General features: G+C 36.3%; 1 protein-coding gene across 1 annotated transcript in view; it reads left to right on the top strand.

Moving 5' to 3' along the window:
- Nucleotides 1-18,814, top strand: part of NTNG1 (netrin G1) — a 148,240-nt gene that overhangs the window by 101,889 nt on the left and 27,537 nt on the right. Inside the window, exons 6-8 of the mRNA XM_059478691.1 lie at nt 7,665-7,730; nt 9,650-9,709; nt 14,682-14,849. Of these exons, the coding sequence (XP_059334674.1) occupies nt 7,665-7,730; nt 9,650-9,709; nt 14,682-14,849 (294 nt within the window). The remainder of the gene's footprint in view (nt 1-7,664; nt 7,731-9,649; nt 9,710-14,681; nt 14,850-18,814) is intronic.

The following is an 18,814-nucleotide window of genomic DNA, read 5'->3' as shown; positions in this document are numbered from 1 at the left end:
TATAACATAGGAATAGCAGAATTTTTGTTAAACAAGGATAGAATCCATAAATTTATCCTGTTCTCAAATAGAATTTAACAGAAGTCCAATTAACACAAAACCAAACAAGATTAATTAGTCGTGGCTGCTTTAATGGATTCTGCATGATTTTTGTTTTGCCTATACTAACACAGTATTTGTTTTCGTATCAGCAGAGTTTTTCCCCATCTGGGGGCAGGAAGTTACTCTCAGGAGATACAGTTTGGGTTCCATTTTACCTGGCAGCAAACACCTACAGGGGGGTATTGGCTTTTGTGTGCTCCCAGATTTTTCTAGTTTATAAAGAGGATGGGGTTGGGGCAGGGGAGTTAGAAACACTAAATTTCCAGCATGCAAAGAAGATGCCACCTCAAGCAATGCTCATTTAACACTTTTTTGAGACTGCAATGAAAGCCAGCAAATAATAAAATATATTCACCTGTGTGCACATATATGTATTATTCTCTTTTTTCCTTTTTTTTTTTTTTTTTTACCTCAAAGATATTTGTATTAAAGCAGCTTAGCACTAAAATTTGAACACAAAAAACCAGTGGTCATTAGTAAACATCCTTTCTGATCATCTAGAAGAAAACAAAGCAAACAAAAAAACCCCAAAAACAACAACCCAGAGCTTTTCCATTAAGGTCATTTGTACCTGCTGTTGTCTATCAGTTGAATAATAGGTTCTGTGATCATTTCCAGCATTCTTGATTGCAGTGCTGGCTCTTTCAGCATTTTTCAGCCATGTCTGAAAAAATACTGGTGAAAGTGTTAGCAATTAATGAGTCCCAAAACCATTTGATAATTTTAATCAATGCTTATATACAGTATGTAAATATCCTGAAAACTGCATTATTTTACTTGCTAAAATAATGATTATACAAATTTTACATAGACCAGTGCATCAAAATGTTCATTATTGTGATGAAATACCAACACTACTAATCTGTACATGGATGCCTTCAAAAAATTGAATCTTCTAAACTATTGCTTCTTTCTTTTTGCAAAGCATAATTCTACTAATTATGCTAAACAGTTTGTTACAGAGGGTATAATTAGATAGAGGATAAGATAGACATGATGTGCAAATAGCTCTGTGTGGGCGATTATCACCTTAAAGCCTGCTGCTGGCAGATGAGTCAGAGTTTAGAGACAGACCATGCACCCAAGTGCAAGATGCAATCACAATAACCAAACAATATTTTCTGCTTTGTTCTCTGTGGTTTTGTTCTTCCTTATAGTCAATTTTAAATTAAGATAACTTTTTTTTAATGATAATGAATGCAAGATGAAGTAATAAAAAAAAAAAAAGACTGAATGGGCACTTTCTTATTTTATTGTTTTCTTAACCTTGAAAAATCTCATAGGTATTTTTCTGGAGCTAAAATAGTGTAAAATAGTGTCTGGATGAGTGTAGCTTTGTTTTTCACATTTGTAATGAAATTCTAATGTGGTAAATATATACCTTAAAAGGAGGTGAGAGTAAATACTAGTGGATTTTCTTTTCTTTTTTAATAACAACACAAAGTATTTTGGACCTGATTTTTGCCCTTTTGCAGTAACCAAGAAGTTCTCTTATTAAATCTTCAGTCATGTGAGCAAAGCCATTACCATGCCGAACTCCAGACTAGAGTCTATACCCAACATGTCAGCAGGGCATAAACATGCATAACTAGGTTGTACATTACTTTTCTATCATTATTTGAGGTCAAGTTTTACAGAAAGCTGTACTGTTGAAGGACCATTAAGATATTTATCTCCTTAAAAAACTCAAATATTGTCTTCAGACTGTATCTATTAGTTTGGACATATAAGCATTTCAATTTAATTTTATCCAAATCTGACCTTCTAATAAATAATACAGTTAATCAGGCTTCCAGTCTAAGGCAATCACCTTATCTAGATAACTGATTATAATATCAAGCCAGTAGTTGTTTTCCCTCCGTTAATGCTTTGAAGCTCTTGGAATCTTTTGCTTTAAAAATTCAATTTTACACTGTATTAAAACATTACTGAGCTGAAAGAAAATACAAACAGCCTTTGTGGTATGATGTGCTCATTTGAATACTGGATCTGAGAGAAATTTACATTCCAAATAATTCCATTACAGATAGTTGTACCTGGTAGGAGTCCCAACAAAGGCAGTTTCCTGTTCTATAGTAGGGTGTGACCCCCGAAGGTGAGGAAGCAGAACTGAGCCCAGCACAGAGCAGAAACTGCCTCTTTGCTAAAACTGCTGTGACAAATACATAAATAAATCAAGTGATTTCAAGGGCAGGGTCAGAAACCACCAGTGCTGCCCCAGGGAGCACTGCCAGGTCCTTGGGTGGGATTTGGGAGAGCCTTTGTTTCAGTTTTGCTTTTGCCAGATCCACCAATTTTAACAGATAAGAAGATCTGTGCTCAGCAGTGTCAGACACAGCCACTGGCAGTTTAGAGTTGTTTCTCATTCCTCTTCCCAGTTTTCCACCATCATCTTATTTTAAATCAGTCTATCAATCTGAAAACATAGTGTTTTCAATGCTTTTTAATGTGCTGCAATATATAGAGAACTACTCAGTTCATAGTTATCTTTCTTTTAACCATTAATAAATAATCTAGTGATAGGATACTCTAGAAAATAACATGGTAACATTTCAATATGTACCATGGTACCCATGCAAAGCACATGGCACTTGCTATATGCAAGTTGAGCTCAGTTACTCAGGGAAGTTTATAGAGAGTAGAGATGACCCAAAAAGATATTTTAAAATCTAATTATCTATAAAACTTGGGGAGAAATTGTCAGAAAAAAAAGGAAAAAATGCATTTCTATGTTACCCTCTCATCTTCTTCTTTCTGTTCCTTAAGACATCGTTTTATTTCACTGACTGAAGCAAAGAATGAGGTTTCCAAATCAGCATAGTGATTTAAAAAAAAAATCTTGATTTACTGTTCATCAGTTGTGAATTACTGCACAGTAATTCCAGGTGATCAGACAATTTTAACATTTTATAGGAAAAAGCAGAACCAGTCCAAATAAAAAATAACAACACAACCCCTGCAAACGATCAACAAAGTAATCAATGACAAAGTACCTAAATGTTTCATTCCAAAAATACTGGCATTCATTGTGCACTTCCATAAACATTTTAATGGAAATACTTAAAATTGAAGAATTCCCTCAGCCCTCACTATTTTGAGAATCAGCCAAAAATTTGTTCAAATCAGTGGTATATTTTTTCTGATCTCTGAAGGTTTCCAGAGATGGATCCTTGGATTATTTTTAATCCTCTGAAAAGATCACTTTCTTTTTACTCTGCAAGTGGACACATAAAGGACTAATTACATTTAAATTCTTCCAACAGTTATAAAAGCTGTTATGGCTGAGGAGCTACCATAAAACAACCACATCTCCACATTTATGCAGAATTCTCCTTTCTTCAAAGGAACAGGTATGAAACTTCCTACATTGCTCCAAGAAAGATTGCCTAATATTGGCCTACTATTTTTTTAACTTAATAAAGGGTTGATAAAAAAAAAATCAGCATTTCTCTCTTTCAGTGATTTAGATTTTGCAGTTTATTGAAAGTGCTAAAAGGCAAATTTTATGTGAGGCAGATTATCATAGCTTCCAAAAGACCAAAGGAGATAGAAATGCTGTAACAATGACATGATGATTGCAAGAAATGGTGGAATATAACCTGATATAAACACACTTGGTTATTCCAGCAGCTACTAAATCTGCCAGTGATTTCAGTGAGCATTATTTCTTAAAAATCCTAATTTTTTTGTTCAATATTAGCACCTAAAACAACTGTAATAAGTCCACTGTCCTCAGCAGGCATCTGTAATTGAGAACAGATATTTACTGCTGCCTACTCATGGTTTAAAATAGGTAGCAGCAAGGCCAGCTTTCTGTGGCTAGAGACATGAAGTTCTACTGAATCATTAAGTTTATACTGATACATTTTTAATTTTTTTTAAATTGAAAGAAAGTTAGAAAACATCTTAATCAGCATATCTCACTGGGGTTCCTTATTGTTATTAAAAATTAAATTAATAACGATAGTTGCCAACACAAGTGCTCCCTGTCTGCCACTAGTGAGCATTATTTAAGACTTGGAGATTTATGGGTAGTAATTTCCAGCAGCTGCAGTGTCTGAGGGCTGGGCCTGCAGGATCACCTGAGGAGGGGATCGGGCACTGTTGGCTGCAGCGGAGAATTCTGTGCTCCATCACCTCCGCCCTCATCCCTGAGCAGGGACAGCCCCTCTCTCTGGGAATACACTTTCCTTTTACTGCCAGCTCAGTACTTGGTTGGAGTGAGAAACCAACAAAATGCCCATTAATTTCTGCCAAGATCGTGACAGGTTGTTTTCATGTGCAGCTGTCAGGTTGGAATTAGGCTGAAACTCCCCATTCATTTCCTTTATTTCCCCCACTTGAAACCATGATAGAGCCCATGGTGCAGATTGTACTTCCAGTGAATAATTCAGGCAGATTTTCTTCATTTAATATTGGAAGTAGTTCTGAATACAGTATGTCAGGGAGGAAATAAAAAAAAAAGAAAAAGATTGGGAGGAGAAAAAGGAAATTATACATCTAATAAATATAATGCAGTAAGTTTTTTCTTACTTCAGAAAATTAAAATTTTTTTTCAGTAGTTACTTTCTACATGTAATTGGCTTTGGAACAATAGTAACTAAAGATGCAAAAATATCCAATGTAAATTTAAAATGTCATATCTGATTTTTTTCTCAGTCACACAGCTTGCATACCTCCACTCTTAAAGATGCCTACAGTAGCTTCACTTTTAAATAATAACACTCAAACATACATTTAGAAACTCTTTTCACATTTCTTAGCCTTGTTTGCCCAGAACAACTGTCATGGAATAGTCTACAGTAGATTAAAATAGAATAGAATTATAGAATACCTACCCCAAGATTCATTTATTATTCTGGTAAATAATGACTCTAATTACAAAAAGCACTTTCCAGGCATGGAACTTCTGGAAAAAGATTGGTTTATCTAGTCAGCTCCTCTATAAATAAAGCCCTTGGTGGTAATCACCAAGGACTAGAAATATTTTCACAGGTTGCTGTGAAAGAATAACTAGCTGCTAAATGAATCTTCCCAGTGTCTGTTCAAGGGATGACTCATCTGCTCCAATGTACATGCGGGAATGACATCCAACATTCTTGGACTTGGACTTCTCACCTACCTTTTCAGATAAAACATTTCAAGTCAGTGCCATTAAAAAAAACATTCAAAGATAGAAAGAGAGACCTTTATCAAGAAAGCTGTAATCTTGATGGAAATACAGGCCATGAATAAAGGATGCGAGTAAAAGGTACCCTCTTAACCAAAGACTGAAAAAAGCACATGACAGAAGCATTAAGTCTAAGGAGCACTAACCACACTGCAAAGCAGCAGCTGGTTTCAGCTGGATATGACCCTCAACAACCTCATCTAACTTTAAAGTTGACCCCGCCATGAGCAAACTGTGGAAATAAATGACCTCCAGAAGTCCCTTCTAATATGGTTATGATTAGCAGTAATAACCAGTAATAATCACTAGTAATAATACTTAAATGGTAATCTCCAGGCACTGTAAACTCCAACTTTATTGTTTTGGGTGCCCATTAAGAAACTCAGTTCAGTGTTATCTAATTTAAAGGGTCAGGGAATTTTTAATTATTTTGCAGTAAGTCACAACCTACATTTTAAGTTTGCTAAAACAAGCACAGATCTATAGCATTTATAGAATTTCTAAACAATATGTAAATATAATTTTTTCTGCATTACAAGGAATGATATTACTTAGAAAAATCATGATCAGGATAAATTATATATTAAATATTACTGATTATATCAGTTTATGTAAAGTATCTGATTTACTATATAGGACTTACAGTTTATGAAATGACAAATTCCAGAGGGTTAGTCCTAAGGCATTACAAAGTTCTTTGAAACCATTAATTTTACCTCTGGTAATACCTAGGCCTTTTCAGTTGAAGACCACTATACACATGAATATTTATAGCAGGTGTGCCACACTGTACTCAACAATACAAGTAGGATATTTGAAGCTCCAGTCTGAAATGTGACCAGTGACAACTCTGATGCTGCACAATGGCTAAAAGAAAAAAAAGGCTCAGGAGACAGCAGGACAACATAGTCCATAATGACTGCTTTTCCTTTTTTAACTCCTGATTTTTATGTTATGCCTAAAATGTTTAGGTCAAGTCTCAGTGTTCCTAAATCTATCAAAATTTGACAGAGAATTAACTGTGCAAGTAATTTGTCAGTGAGTGTCTGATGAGGAGGAAGGTGGTCTGTCAGGTGCTTGGTAGCAGTGTGTCAGTGGAGGGGTGAGGGTTACCACAGCACCTCCCTAGGGACAGCTTGGAGATACTTCTTGTCATCCACTCTGACTGGGGCACTTGCACTTCCTATGTGTGGGAATTGGTGGATCTGTCCTGCAGAGGCAGGTTAATGTCAGTCAATATGTAGACTCTTTGAGAATCTACCAAACTGGTTCCATTTTTCTTTCTTCTGTTTTCTGGATTGATAAGGAAAAAGCACAAAAATATAAGAATCTGATGTAATTATGGGATTAAATTACAACTTGACCCTTTCAAATGCAGAAGACTGCCTAACAGCAAATGGCACAGTGCAGGTCCCCATCCTTTCCTTTCCTTTCATTGTTCTTTGTGTGGGAGGACTTCAGGGACAAAGGCTGATGTGACCCTTAAGAAGAATTCTGTTTGGTTCAGACAAGACACAACCACTGCAGTACTCAGAAAAGAGTATAAAAACATGGTCCAAGTCTAATATTCAAAGCTCAGCAGATGGCAACAGAGAAACAAGTTTTCTTTCCTTCCCCAGAACCTCATCCCCTTCACTTTCAGCTCCAAGACCCAGCACCAGTCTGCTAAGGGTTGGCATTCCTCACTTCCCCAGCTCCAGAACATATTAATCAAAGGAGATGAAGATCTAAAGAGACACAGCTAATTCTACTGCTCCCACAAAGTGCTTCATGCAAGTAACACATTTTGTAAAACTTCTAAGAAACTTAGATATTTAACGTTATGACAAAAAAAAAAAAAAAATCAAGCTGTAAAATATATCAGCAGACATATCAGATGATAGGAAATTGATGAAATGCACAAAAGTGTGAGAGCCAAAGAAGAGGCCCACTCTACTGGTAAATATATTTCTTCTGATAACAGATATGTAATTCACTCAAAAGGCCCTGAAACAGGATGTCACAGTAAGATATGTGTCTTTGGTAAGAAGTCCATATTTGTCTGATACTGTTGTTTTATCTCTGCAGAGCAGATTTAACACAATATGTTCCTGTTTTGTTCCTGGTGTTAGAACTATATATATTGGCCTAGGATATCTTCTCATCATGAAAAGTTATATTTTAAGCCATAGAAGAGAAATTGTTATGCACAGTATTTTATGTCCATTTGGTGTTTTGGGAATCATCAATTGCTTGTTTTCTTGTTCACTGTGGAGTCATGTTCTGTTCTAGTGCAACTTAGACTAGTCCAGTAATAGCTGTGTGTAATCTCTGTCTTTGTCCATATGCTTGCCTGTTTAGAACAATATCACAGATGTAAATAACAAAACCTGATTTTTCCTGATGCATGCAGATCCTCCAAAGTTTGATAGGATATGGCCGAATATTTCTTCCCTTGAGGTTTCTAAACCAAACCAAGGTAGGATGCTGTAAAATTCCTAGTGGTCTAAAGGTACTGAAATTGCTCTCAACAAGTCCCACAGGGTGGCAAAAGTAATAACAATGATACTCCAACTCATTTTTCTCTGGTGCTAAGTAATGCTATCCTATGAGAAAATAACTATAAAACAAACTTCACCTGAAAAGGGAGTGTTCCAACACTCAGACTGTGAACATTACTGCAAATATGGGAATAATAGACATACAGACTAAAATCTGTGATACACTGAAAGCCCAGGAAAATTTTGGACTTGTTTAGATAGCACAATCTGTATTTTGAGTAAATTTTAGATTTTTCAGTGAACAAAGGTTGTTGCTGTCAACATCAAACGCATTTTTAATGTCTTGTTTCCACTTTGTTTTCCCAAGTGAGCTGAGAAGCATTCTCAGCTTTCATGCCATCCACAATACAAGCAAGTTCTCTGCAGGAATGACCTATGGTTTTCTACAATTTGAGTGCTACACAAAAAATTACTTTCATACTGTGATGTGACAATTAGCACTGAAAGAAACAAAATTACTTCTTAAGATGATTAATAAAACTAAGATTCTTTGTTAGTTGAAGAAGTATTCAGCTACACTTCACATTTCAAAGTGATTGCTCATTATAAAAATAATTTCCTTCTTCTGTTCTTATTTACCGCCCTTTCCTCCCCCCAAAGTCCCTGCAGAAATCTGGCCTGTGGCTTACTTTCATGTTCAAAGGATGTCCTTTCTGTGCTATAACACACAGAGGTGGAGGATAAAATTAATGAAAAGGCAATCTAGAAAATGGCCACTACACCAAATGAGATGTATTGGGAATCTGTTGGGAATTACATGGGAAGGGCTGTAATTAAGTCTGTGGATCACAATCACCAAATCAAAAACACCCCATGTGCATGTGAAATCTGCCATGTTATATATGCAAGTTTCTACGTGCCCAACAAACCAGAAAATACTAATTGATCTGTGCTCTATGTAAGGATTAGAAATGTACTCTAGTTTGGATTATTCACTATATATTTAAAACTAAATATCCCTGATAAAGTAATACATAGCATTCCAATTTCATTTAGCTTTCACTGTATTTCCCAAGTTTTTGCATGTCTTTTTTAAACAAACAAAAAACCCTGCCCAGACTGATCTCTTTTCCTCTGCTCTCTGTAAGGATTAGCCTACGTTATTCAGAAGAATTTTAAATTAAACCATTCTCAGTTAAATTATACTTAGCATTTCTAATGGATTTCATTGCCTTATTATACTGTGTGTGATCTAAGACCCAACTTCATTGCAAAATATGTTGTAAACAGCACAGAATTACTCAGTGTTTCTTCCCCAAAAATAAGAGTTTAAGTAAATTCAGTTTTGATGTTTTGGTAGGGAGCACAAAACACAAAAACTTCAAAGCATTTCTATTCAGCTTTTGTGCGTTTGCAGCATATTGTTACAGTGTTTAACATATAGTTGTAGATTAAATACTTCATTTAAGGATAGTGTATGAAAAGAATTATTATAGAAATCTGCCTATATCTAAATATTTTATTGTGGGGTTTAGGTTTATGCTAATTGGCCAGAATAAATATGCATTCAAATTCAATAAAACCCTTTTCAGACCACTCTGGTTATCATATAGTTATTTGTCATGGATTGGGAGAAACCGCCAAATAAACGCTAACACAAAACTGCCAAAGCGCATAGATGTGAATTACATTCCCTGTCTTCGTCTTGGGTGTTACAGCTCAAATAATTCAATAATTGATAATGTGTAACTCATTTTCTGAAACTTTACCCTTTCTTTACAAAAAATAACCATTATTAAATTCAAAAGTTAGAAAATAAATATGTTTATTTTAATATTTTGATTTGTTCCTATATGACACTTTTTCTAATTTGCTGTTCATTTTATTACCTATCCAGTTGCTCCCAAATTAGCTATGTCAACTGTTTCTTCTGTTCAAGTTGCAAACCACAAGAGAGGTAGGAATTCTAGGATTCATACAGTGATCCCATAGTGCTCTGTGTTGTGAAAACATTGCACTGTATGAATCTGGAATATCTGTGGAGTGTACCCATTAGTTTACTGGTGAGGCATCTTCATTGAATACAACAGAAGCATTAAGTCACATAAACATAAGCCATACAAAGAAAAATAAATATGCTTCTTAGACAGTTGTTGGTGGCAAATAAAGCGACATGGCATTTATTTTTAAAGGAGATAAATGTATGAATATGACTATTCAGATCCTTGCCTAGAAAGCAGATGTTTACTAGAGTCTTGTTTTCCTCAGTGATATGCATAAATTGTAAAAGAGGAAACATAAGCAGATTAGTTGAGGGCAAACAATCCATAAAATACCAATTGTCCATGTCCTCAAGAAGTATCTGTAAATGCCATGGAATGTAATGCATTGTTGTGTCTTTTAGTGCATTGTAAGTGTGCCTTATGTCTTCATTTTATTGTAAGTGTGCAAATTCAGAGTGCAGGCATTACATTTGGAACTGATGTTCTAGTGTTCTATAAAAATGATGGAATTTTATGAATATAATAAAGGATGCAAATATTCTTTCTGACTTACAGACAACCTGTTTCATTTGCATATCTGTCATTCACAGTCTGAACCCTGAGATCTTTTCACTGTTTTTCCTCATCAATTTATCTGTAAAGAGTATGTATGAAGATGTTTTGTCTTTCTGCAGCTATTGTGAATATCTCATTATTCATGAAATACATATGAACAAGGAAAAGGGTTATTAAGAAATGTGTGAACTTAGTTTGACCCATTTGATGAGATCATGGTAATGAGCCATACTATTTGTTATGAAGCAGGTAATTTCTAAGGTTACAATGAAATCTCCTTTGTTTGCCTTAGTGTATGGAGGAGGAGCACGGAGTGAGCGGAAAATGAAAAAGAAAATATAATTTAATGATTTGTGAATGTACTTTTCTTGAAATATGCTTTGTGCTTTTAATTACAAAGTGACACTAATAGCTGTCTCATGCAACCTTAGTTTAGACATGATGCTACCCTTCCTTGTGTGTTTATCATTGTTTCATGTGATGACATTTCATGTTTTAATGGTCATAATAGCTAAAGCTTCAGCTGAACTTCATCCCTACAATAATAGTATGTTATCTCAAAGATGTAAGTTTATAGCATTAGAATGGGGGGAAATTGTTCAATTTATAGAAACAAAACAATTAGATTATCAAATTCGTGAGCCTGCTTCAGTGGGCAATTTTATCATGCTTTCTGCAACAGAATCAAGATTGTTTCAATAAAATCATTGCACTGGAAAATAGTCAGGCAGGCTCAGAGAGTCAATGCTTCTCAGCCAAAAACAATGATCACATCTAACATGGCAATCCCTTTTTCCTTCACGTTAAACCTATCTAGCTGTCATTATCTCTTCTCTGAGATTTTTAGTTTCTGAACCATTCACTCCTTATTGTTATTCAACTTATCTGTGTCTTTTCTGACATGTGGTACTCAGAACTGAAAGCAGCATTTTCTAGCACTGTAAGAAGCTCATGTCATTTCACAATGGTTGGTAAACCATGTGCAGCCTGATTTTGAGACTTTACCCCATTCCCTTCAGTGTTTGCATGACTTTGCCAGTGCGTGACAGTGCTTTAGGCTGCTGGCCAGAGCTGTGTGCCTAAGGACCCTAAGCTGTGCTTCTGACAGGTCTAACAAGCAGAATACTTTCTGGTTAAGGTGAACCACATGATCTGCTGGAAGGGCCATACAGCACTGACAGCTTCCCAGCTGGCACGGTGCTGAATGCAATTCTGTGTGCTATGTCTGAGTGGCTTAGGATAGCACCTCATGTAGCCAGTACAAAAAGTAATTCCATTTCAATCATAGGAGGACTTCTTACATAGCTTATTTTTGTAAGCACAGAGGGATGTAAAAATGATTCACTGACCAGACCAACAGCAAAAATTTACTGCACTAATATGGAGGGGAGGCAGGGGAGAAGCAAACACTATCACAAAATTGATTTAATCATTACTTGCCATTTCTTTTTTTTTTGCTTTGCTAATATTTGATCAGATGATGGACTGTTTTTGAGTTAACTGTGGCTTTTTCTACCCCATGTAGCATTTACTTACCTGACCAAGACTACTAGAGCACTCCTGTATCTTAGTTAACTTTGAGACAAAGACTTGGTTTCACACGGCACAGTTGTTACAAAAGAGCAATACCCATAGAAATGCAACGAAGTTTAAAAACTGATCTCTTTGTTTACCTTAAGTATTGATGACCCACCTCTGAACTTGAACAGTCCTCCTGCTTATGTTTCACAGTGCATGCATGCATCCAAGTGCTTCGTAATTATTAGAGGTTTCTTCACTCCAAATCATAACTTGGAGCAGACCCTGTGTTGAGAGTGAATTGCTTAATGTGCAGCTTTTGTTTCTGTGCTGTTGCTATGGTTAATTATGTGTAGTAGTAATATAATTGAAAGTTGTATTGCAGTTTCAGAGTGGAAGTAGTGCAGTCATTCATTCATGAACTATTTTCACTTTCTTTCTTCTGCCTTAAATACAAAAGATAATGTAGCATAGTCAGCTTTTCTTTATAGTATATAAGCAAATTATTTCCTCTAAATTCACCTGGAATATGAAAATGTTTAGCAACAAGTCTGACCAACATACCAATACAGTATTATCTCACCAAAACAAGTTATCTGTTGGTAGCAGAAGACAGGTCCTTTGTCGGACAGAAAGACTGACAGCCTTGCTTCTGATTCTTGGCTTCAGAAAGATCAGATTGCTTATCACTAGTCAGTCTTTCTTACTTTAAAAATAAAACGCAAACAAAATCACACCAATTTTCCATTACTCCTGTTTGCTAGTGCTATTTTCCACTTTTAGATCTCATCTGTTCCACACAGGCAGTTTTCACTTGAGCAAGATGGATATACTTGGGGAGAAATGCTGCAGGGTGGCTGGCTGAGATGCTGAATCAGACTGACCAGCTGCAAGACAACAAACTAACATTTTTTCCTCCTTACTTGTGTCAAGTGGTAACATACTGGGACTGATACACTAATATTTTCCTGTACTCCAGCAGTTACCAGCATCAAAATTACCAGAATAGCATGAACCACAAAACACTGATTTAGCAGAATAACATTGAAGAGAACAAGAAATATATGTTAACTAAATGCATGTATGTAAAATGGATTAATGTTTTCTGGCAGCAGAAAGGCAGCTCTCAAGATTGAAACATATGTTGTGCTAAGTGTCTAAAAAAATTTAATCCATTTACGGTGCAATCTATTTACAGTCCAGTACATCAGACAAAAGCCAAAGAAATATCCATGTATTGGGAGTGCAGAGCATACTCAGAAACATGTCCTGCAACTGTTGTTTCCTTACAAAAATACAGACAGGCTCAAATACTGTATGTGAAGCCCACTCCACCAGCCAGGGGGATGATTAGGTGCCCCAGCATAACCAGGAGCATACCAGAGGAAAGGCAGCACAGGGGACTTGGCCTCTGTCATATATGGAAACATTTTACACCCCCTGCTAGAGCTTTGTCTAATTACAAGGTAACTTCAAGACCTCAAAGCCCTTCCAAGTCACTGCATCCAATGCTCCATTATTGCAGGAAACATACTGTAATTTATTCTACCAGTTAATAAACTACATCTGTAAAGCATCAATGTGTTTTGTGACAAATGGAAAGCGTCCAACAACCTCACTGCCCTAAAGCCTAGATACCATCTTCTAATTTCCAGCTGAAATTTCCCAGTAGCCTGTTAACACCCATTTGTTCTTGTGCCAGTATTGTCCATTAGGATGGCAGAAGGCTTAGCTCCTTGCTGTATTTATACAAGAAGGTGATACCTTCTATCATAAGTTTGCTAGACTAAACAAGTCAAATTTTCCTAGTCTTCACTTTTTAAATAGATTCAACTTCTTTTATCATCCTAGTAACCTTTCCTGCATTCATTCTGGCTTCATAATCCCAAGAGTTGAGCAGTCAGGTTTACACAAGTATTCTACACAAAGCAGAGCTCTGTCTTCCATAATGTTATTCGTACATTTCTAATTTTTTCTTTGTTCTGCATAAAGCCAAGTATTGCTCATGATTAAAAACTAAAAGGCACTAGCATTCTATATTTAATGAAGGTTTTTTTTTTAAGTGGCTGTCATGCCAACTTCATTTCAGATGGCTGTAAAAAGCATGCTTTCTAGTCAGTACACATTTCAGAATTTTCATAATCGTTTCTAGCCCAACTGGTTTTCATCTCAGAATACAAAAACCGGTTAATGCTTACCTCAAAAGTACAGTTGATGTAGTTCTCCAATAACTGTCTTCCTTCCTTTTCTTCACTGTTAATCGTTTTAGGAGGTGTTGGCCAAAATTGTCAAACTAGAGACTTGTTTGGCCATGAAACACTCTAGTTCTCAAGGTGCTTACCAGTTATATCACTCCAAGTTCAACAGCATTTTTGAATATTCTCCATTTCTGTCAGAAAAAAAATTATTTTACTTACAGTTGTGGATTTAATCATAATTAAGTTTGACAATTTTGTCCACCGAATTTAACATTGTTAATACGAGGAGGTTTTTTCCCGGGTCTTGATCTATACTCATCTCAAATGTGCAAAAATATGTGCATTTCTCTCAGCGGAAACTGAACCTCCAGTAACCCTGAAAGGTTTACAACTGCAAATGCTTCAGTTCCATCAGGTCTGCCAACAACAGCCAACCTCCGACGTCATGCCATGGTTGTCGGGTCACGCTAACCTGCCTGAAACCAGCTCCACTTCCATTGCAGATAAACATCTGCTGCTGTCCATGTTACATTGATTAACATGTATGTGCCATTCATTCATACTTCTGCTCATGGTTCATTTTTACTAAGCATGTAATGTGCTATTACTCTGCTGCTGTATACACTTTGTATACATTTCTGTTCTTCCTTGAAAGACTGTGAATGCTTCGGGCACTCCAACCGGTGCAGTTACATCGAGCTGCTCAATACGGTCATTTGCGTGAGCTGTAAGCACAACACTAGAGGTCAGCACTGCGAGTTATGCAGGCTGGGCTACTTCAGAAATGCTTCCGCAGAGCTGGACGATGAAAATGTGTGCATAGGTCAGTCCTGGGATAACTGCGCCTTTTCTTCTGTGCCTTTGCAGCTCCTGGCAGCTGCTAGGGACCACTGCTGCTTACTTGCCACTGAAGCCAGAATGAGCTTTTTCAATGGATCAGAGCACCTGTGTAGACTTCTCACCTCATTTCTATTGCCCTGGTAGCCCCAAGGAGGCATTTTGAATCTGTAATTAATAACAAATCTCTCTTGCTTTGGGTACTGGGTAGACTTTCCCCAGAAAACCCTAAGAAACTGCATGTGCTCTCCTTACATAGGAGGGAGCCACACTGGGGTCACACATGAAAATTAATGAGTCTTAAATACCTGGTCCCAATCTGACTTTTCCAATTACTTGCACATACTCTTGAATGTATACCTACAAAAGCTGCCAGCTGTATCAAGAGGACATGGGGAGGGACCTCTGTTAATCCCTTTTATTCACTGAATTTCACATGTTGCAGCTAATTCTGCTCCCAGACACAGGGCTGTAAATGCAGTGTCACCTCCCCGCTACTTAGAGGAGGAACTCAAATTATGCCCATGAGGTTAGAAACAGAATTTGTCAAATCAGTGTGACACGATGTCCATTTAGAAAAGGGATTCCTAGGTGAAAACAGTGCTTTAGAACAAGCATCTGTGATAAATATTCAAACTGCAGAATTAGAGAAAATGTTAGAACACAATAAGAAAAGCGTATTAGGAAAAAATTTAGGATCTTAGCACGCTAGAAGAATATGCATTTGTTCTCATGTCACCACAGACAGTATACAGCAAAGTTAGGACACTTCAGGTGAAGCCTGAACATAGTCAATAAAGGAACCTTTGTACAATGGCCAGTAATTAACAGATAGTCACTAAAAACACTGTTCTAATAACAAACAGAAGTGGAGAATTTAATAATACCATGTTTCTATAGACATAAGCACCAGTACGACCTGTTCTGTATTTTCATTGTGATTTTTTTTCTTTTCATCTTCCAGGAAGCAAAGAGTAGTTAGCAGATACTGTAAAATCAAAATAGACTATGGGTGAATAAATTATATTTTAATATATTTATAATCCACTGTTGAGATTCAAGCCAGAAACTATTTAAGTTGCTATTATTTGAGTTTGTAACTTGACAGATTTACATATTTATCTTGTGATAAACACACAGATCCATCCATGCACGGCATTTCATGTGTCCTTTTAACTTGCTTGGCAATGCATTCAGGAAATGCATGGTCTCCTTTGCCACTAATTAGTCAGAGCTAATAAGAACTTTAGTAGGCAAGTCATGATTTTGTATGACTGTGCTGAGGAGATTAACAAAATCAAATGTTCTTGGGAAAAAACTACTGTCCCACATATTTGTTTGATGTCGATGACAGACATCATTGGTATGGCATCAGGGCTGTATAATTTCAGCTGCCTAAATAGACCTAATGAATACAACTCTAAATTGGTCTGTTTGGAATTTTTCATCAGCTCATTCAGTATGTTGTTTTCCAACATACACTGAAATGCTAAGACAGCAGCTGCAGCTACATAAGACAAGGAAGTTCGTAAACAAAAAGCCAAAAATAAGTAATTTTAAAATAAATTTATAAGTGATATATTTAAAATGTCATGGTAAGACAACTGTGCATTTTAAAATTGCCAAGACAGTGAGGAAATAATTTTTTTAGATCTTTTATTTAGCAAAACAAATAGGCAATGTGAAACATTTGCTGACTTTCCATCTTAATGCAAGCAGAATTCTCTTGGACTCCGATGAGAATTGCACTATGTGAAATAACTATAGGATCAAACCTTGGTTTTCTACACGTTAGGTAATTAATTTGAAATAAATAACATTCTTGCTGGACTAAGACAGTTTTCCAGATCACAGTTACCATACAAAATGTATGTTTCTAATGTATGTGTTCTAGCTGATTTGCCAACTTAAGAGGTCTTTCCTACTTCTTGTGTAAAGTCAGTGAAATGAACAGACACCTAAGCACTTTTCAGAAAACAGAGAAGTTTGTTCTTAAAGTGCTGTCTTGATCTGGGGCTCCTAAGATTTAATTGGGCAAAACATGGACCATTTTCACCTGTGAGAGAGTTGATGGATTCACCACCTTCTAGGTCAAGCACAGTCTTGCTCTATTGGAAATGCTCATTTCTCTTTTCTCTGAGTTTAAAAGCAGTGTTCTGTGTTTTAACTACAATGAAATGTTGGCATGAACATTTTAATAAGCAGATTTGCAGTGATATGTACAAGTCTTATTCCCGTATGAAAGTCATTTTTCAGGCTCATTCTTTCCTCTTCAGCCATGTATGTAGAAAGGTAACAAATGTTTGGATGAGCTAGTTTAATGGCAGCTATTAGGGCTTTGGCTCTGATTTATCAAAACTGCTTCACAGTTTGCTGAATACATATGGTAAGTACATGGATAACAAATCTGTAAATTTTAGCTGATGCTAAATCAATGGAGAAAATGTAAAATGCTTAATTTTTAAGAATAAAGAATTCAAATCCTGAGAAGTTTTTTTTACCAGTGAGCCAAATGCAATGTATTATACAGTGGGCTTAAATCTAAATTCTTGATGCCCTTAATTTCTTTAGCAGCAAAATAGATTTTATTTCCTAAAATGAAATATCAAAAATTTGTGGATTTGTACATTAACTGCAAAATTACCTCATATGGGCAACTGTAGTTTCAGAAGAAATCAAGGTATTCTGAAGTTTGAAATTATTCATTCGGTGTGAAAAATAATTTAACAGCTTGAAGAGATTTTTATTTCTTGATAAAGCCCAAGTGACTTTCAGTCAATGCACACACTGACAAGCAAGGATAGCATGGAAACCACCAGGTAGACCCAGAGTAATAAAACATGGCCTCTGCCTCACTGCATAAATACTCAACTGGTGATTGCTGTCACACTTTTAACAGAGCCACCCTTGCAGTCAGTCAGGCTTAGGCTTCAGTTAACACCTAATGACACATGAAGTTAACCCTGGGGGTTGTCCTGGAGCCACTGTCAGCCCAGACTAATAAGCAGCAAACCTCAGCCCATTTTCCCACCTCCTTTCTTATTTACGCTCATTGTGTTTTGTTTGAAGCATCACATTGATAGAGTGAACCCCAGTGAACACATTACCATTTCTGTTATCTTCCTATCCTTACAAATAGTTCCCAGATTAGGATGAAAATTCTTTCTCAGTTCAGATCTGCAGGGGCTTTTTCTGTGTGTGGTTTGCTTATTACGATGATCTGGGAATGTTAGTTTAGTGTTCCTTAGTGCCCTGTTGTTGTAAGAGCATTGGAGATACTTGCTGCCTCCCTGTGGCACACTGAAATTGTGACCTTTGAGATTTGTAATGTCTTCAATATTTGGTAGGCCTCGGGAAGTGTTCCACAAAGTCTGATATTGTGTTGGACAATCTGAATGTTCTGTAGGTTATATTACTGTGGTATCAATTGGGAAAGATGGAAGCTAGAATTAGTCTGTTGTGTGTTCTGATTGGATCTACTAATTTTGCAAAATGGCCTGGCCTAAAACTTTGTTTCTACTCTTTACTTTCCCTTCAATTGCATGATATGGGCCTGGAACTTCCTACACGTTTATATGATAGAGCTCAGTAGGAAACCTGTCAGTGGTTGAGGATCTTGTTCTCTGGAAAATATAACTTCCAGAATCACAGGCTACTTTTTTCACAAATACTTGTTTAAATCACTGTAACTTCATTATATCTAACAAAGCTATTTTTAACAAGAATTGGACCCTCTGTTTTTAATGTAATTCCAAGCTTTTGTCTTTCAAGGTTTTCTGTAAACACTCTTGAAGCAAAATTCACTTCCTGCATTCAGAATGTATCTCAAGTCTATGCCTGTTTACATAAACATTTGATACATCTGATTAACATCAGAATTCCCAGCTTTTCAATGGCACTCACTTTGCTGCAATACTCAGCCTTGCAGAGTATTTTTGGCATGTCAGTTTT

This window comes from Ammospiza nelsoni, chromosome 9 (genome assembly GCF_027579445.1).
Source record: "Ammospiza nelsoni isolate bAmmNel1 chromosome 9, bAmmNel1.pri, whole genome shotgun sequence".
In the NCBI taxonomy this organism is placed as follows: Eukaryota; Metazoa; Chordata; class Aves; order Passeriformes; family Passerellidae; genus Ammospiza; species Ammospiza nelsoni.
The sequence above is the reverse complement of the archived record's forward strand: the minus strand, read 5'-3'. Positions and strand labels throughout refer to the sequence as shown.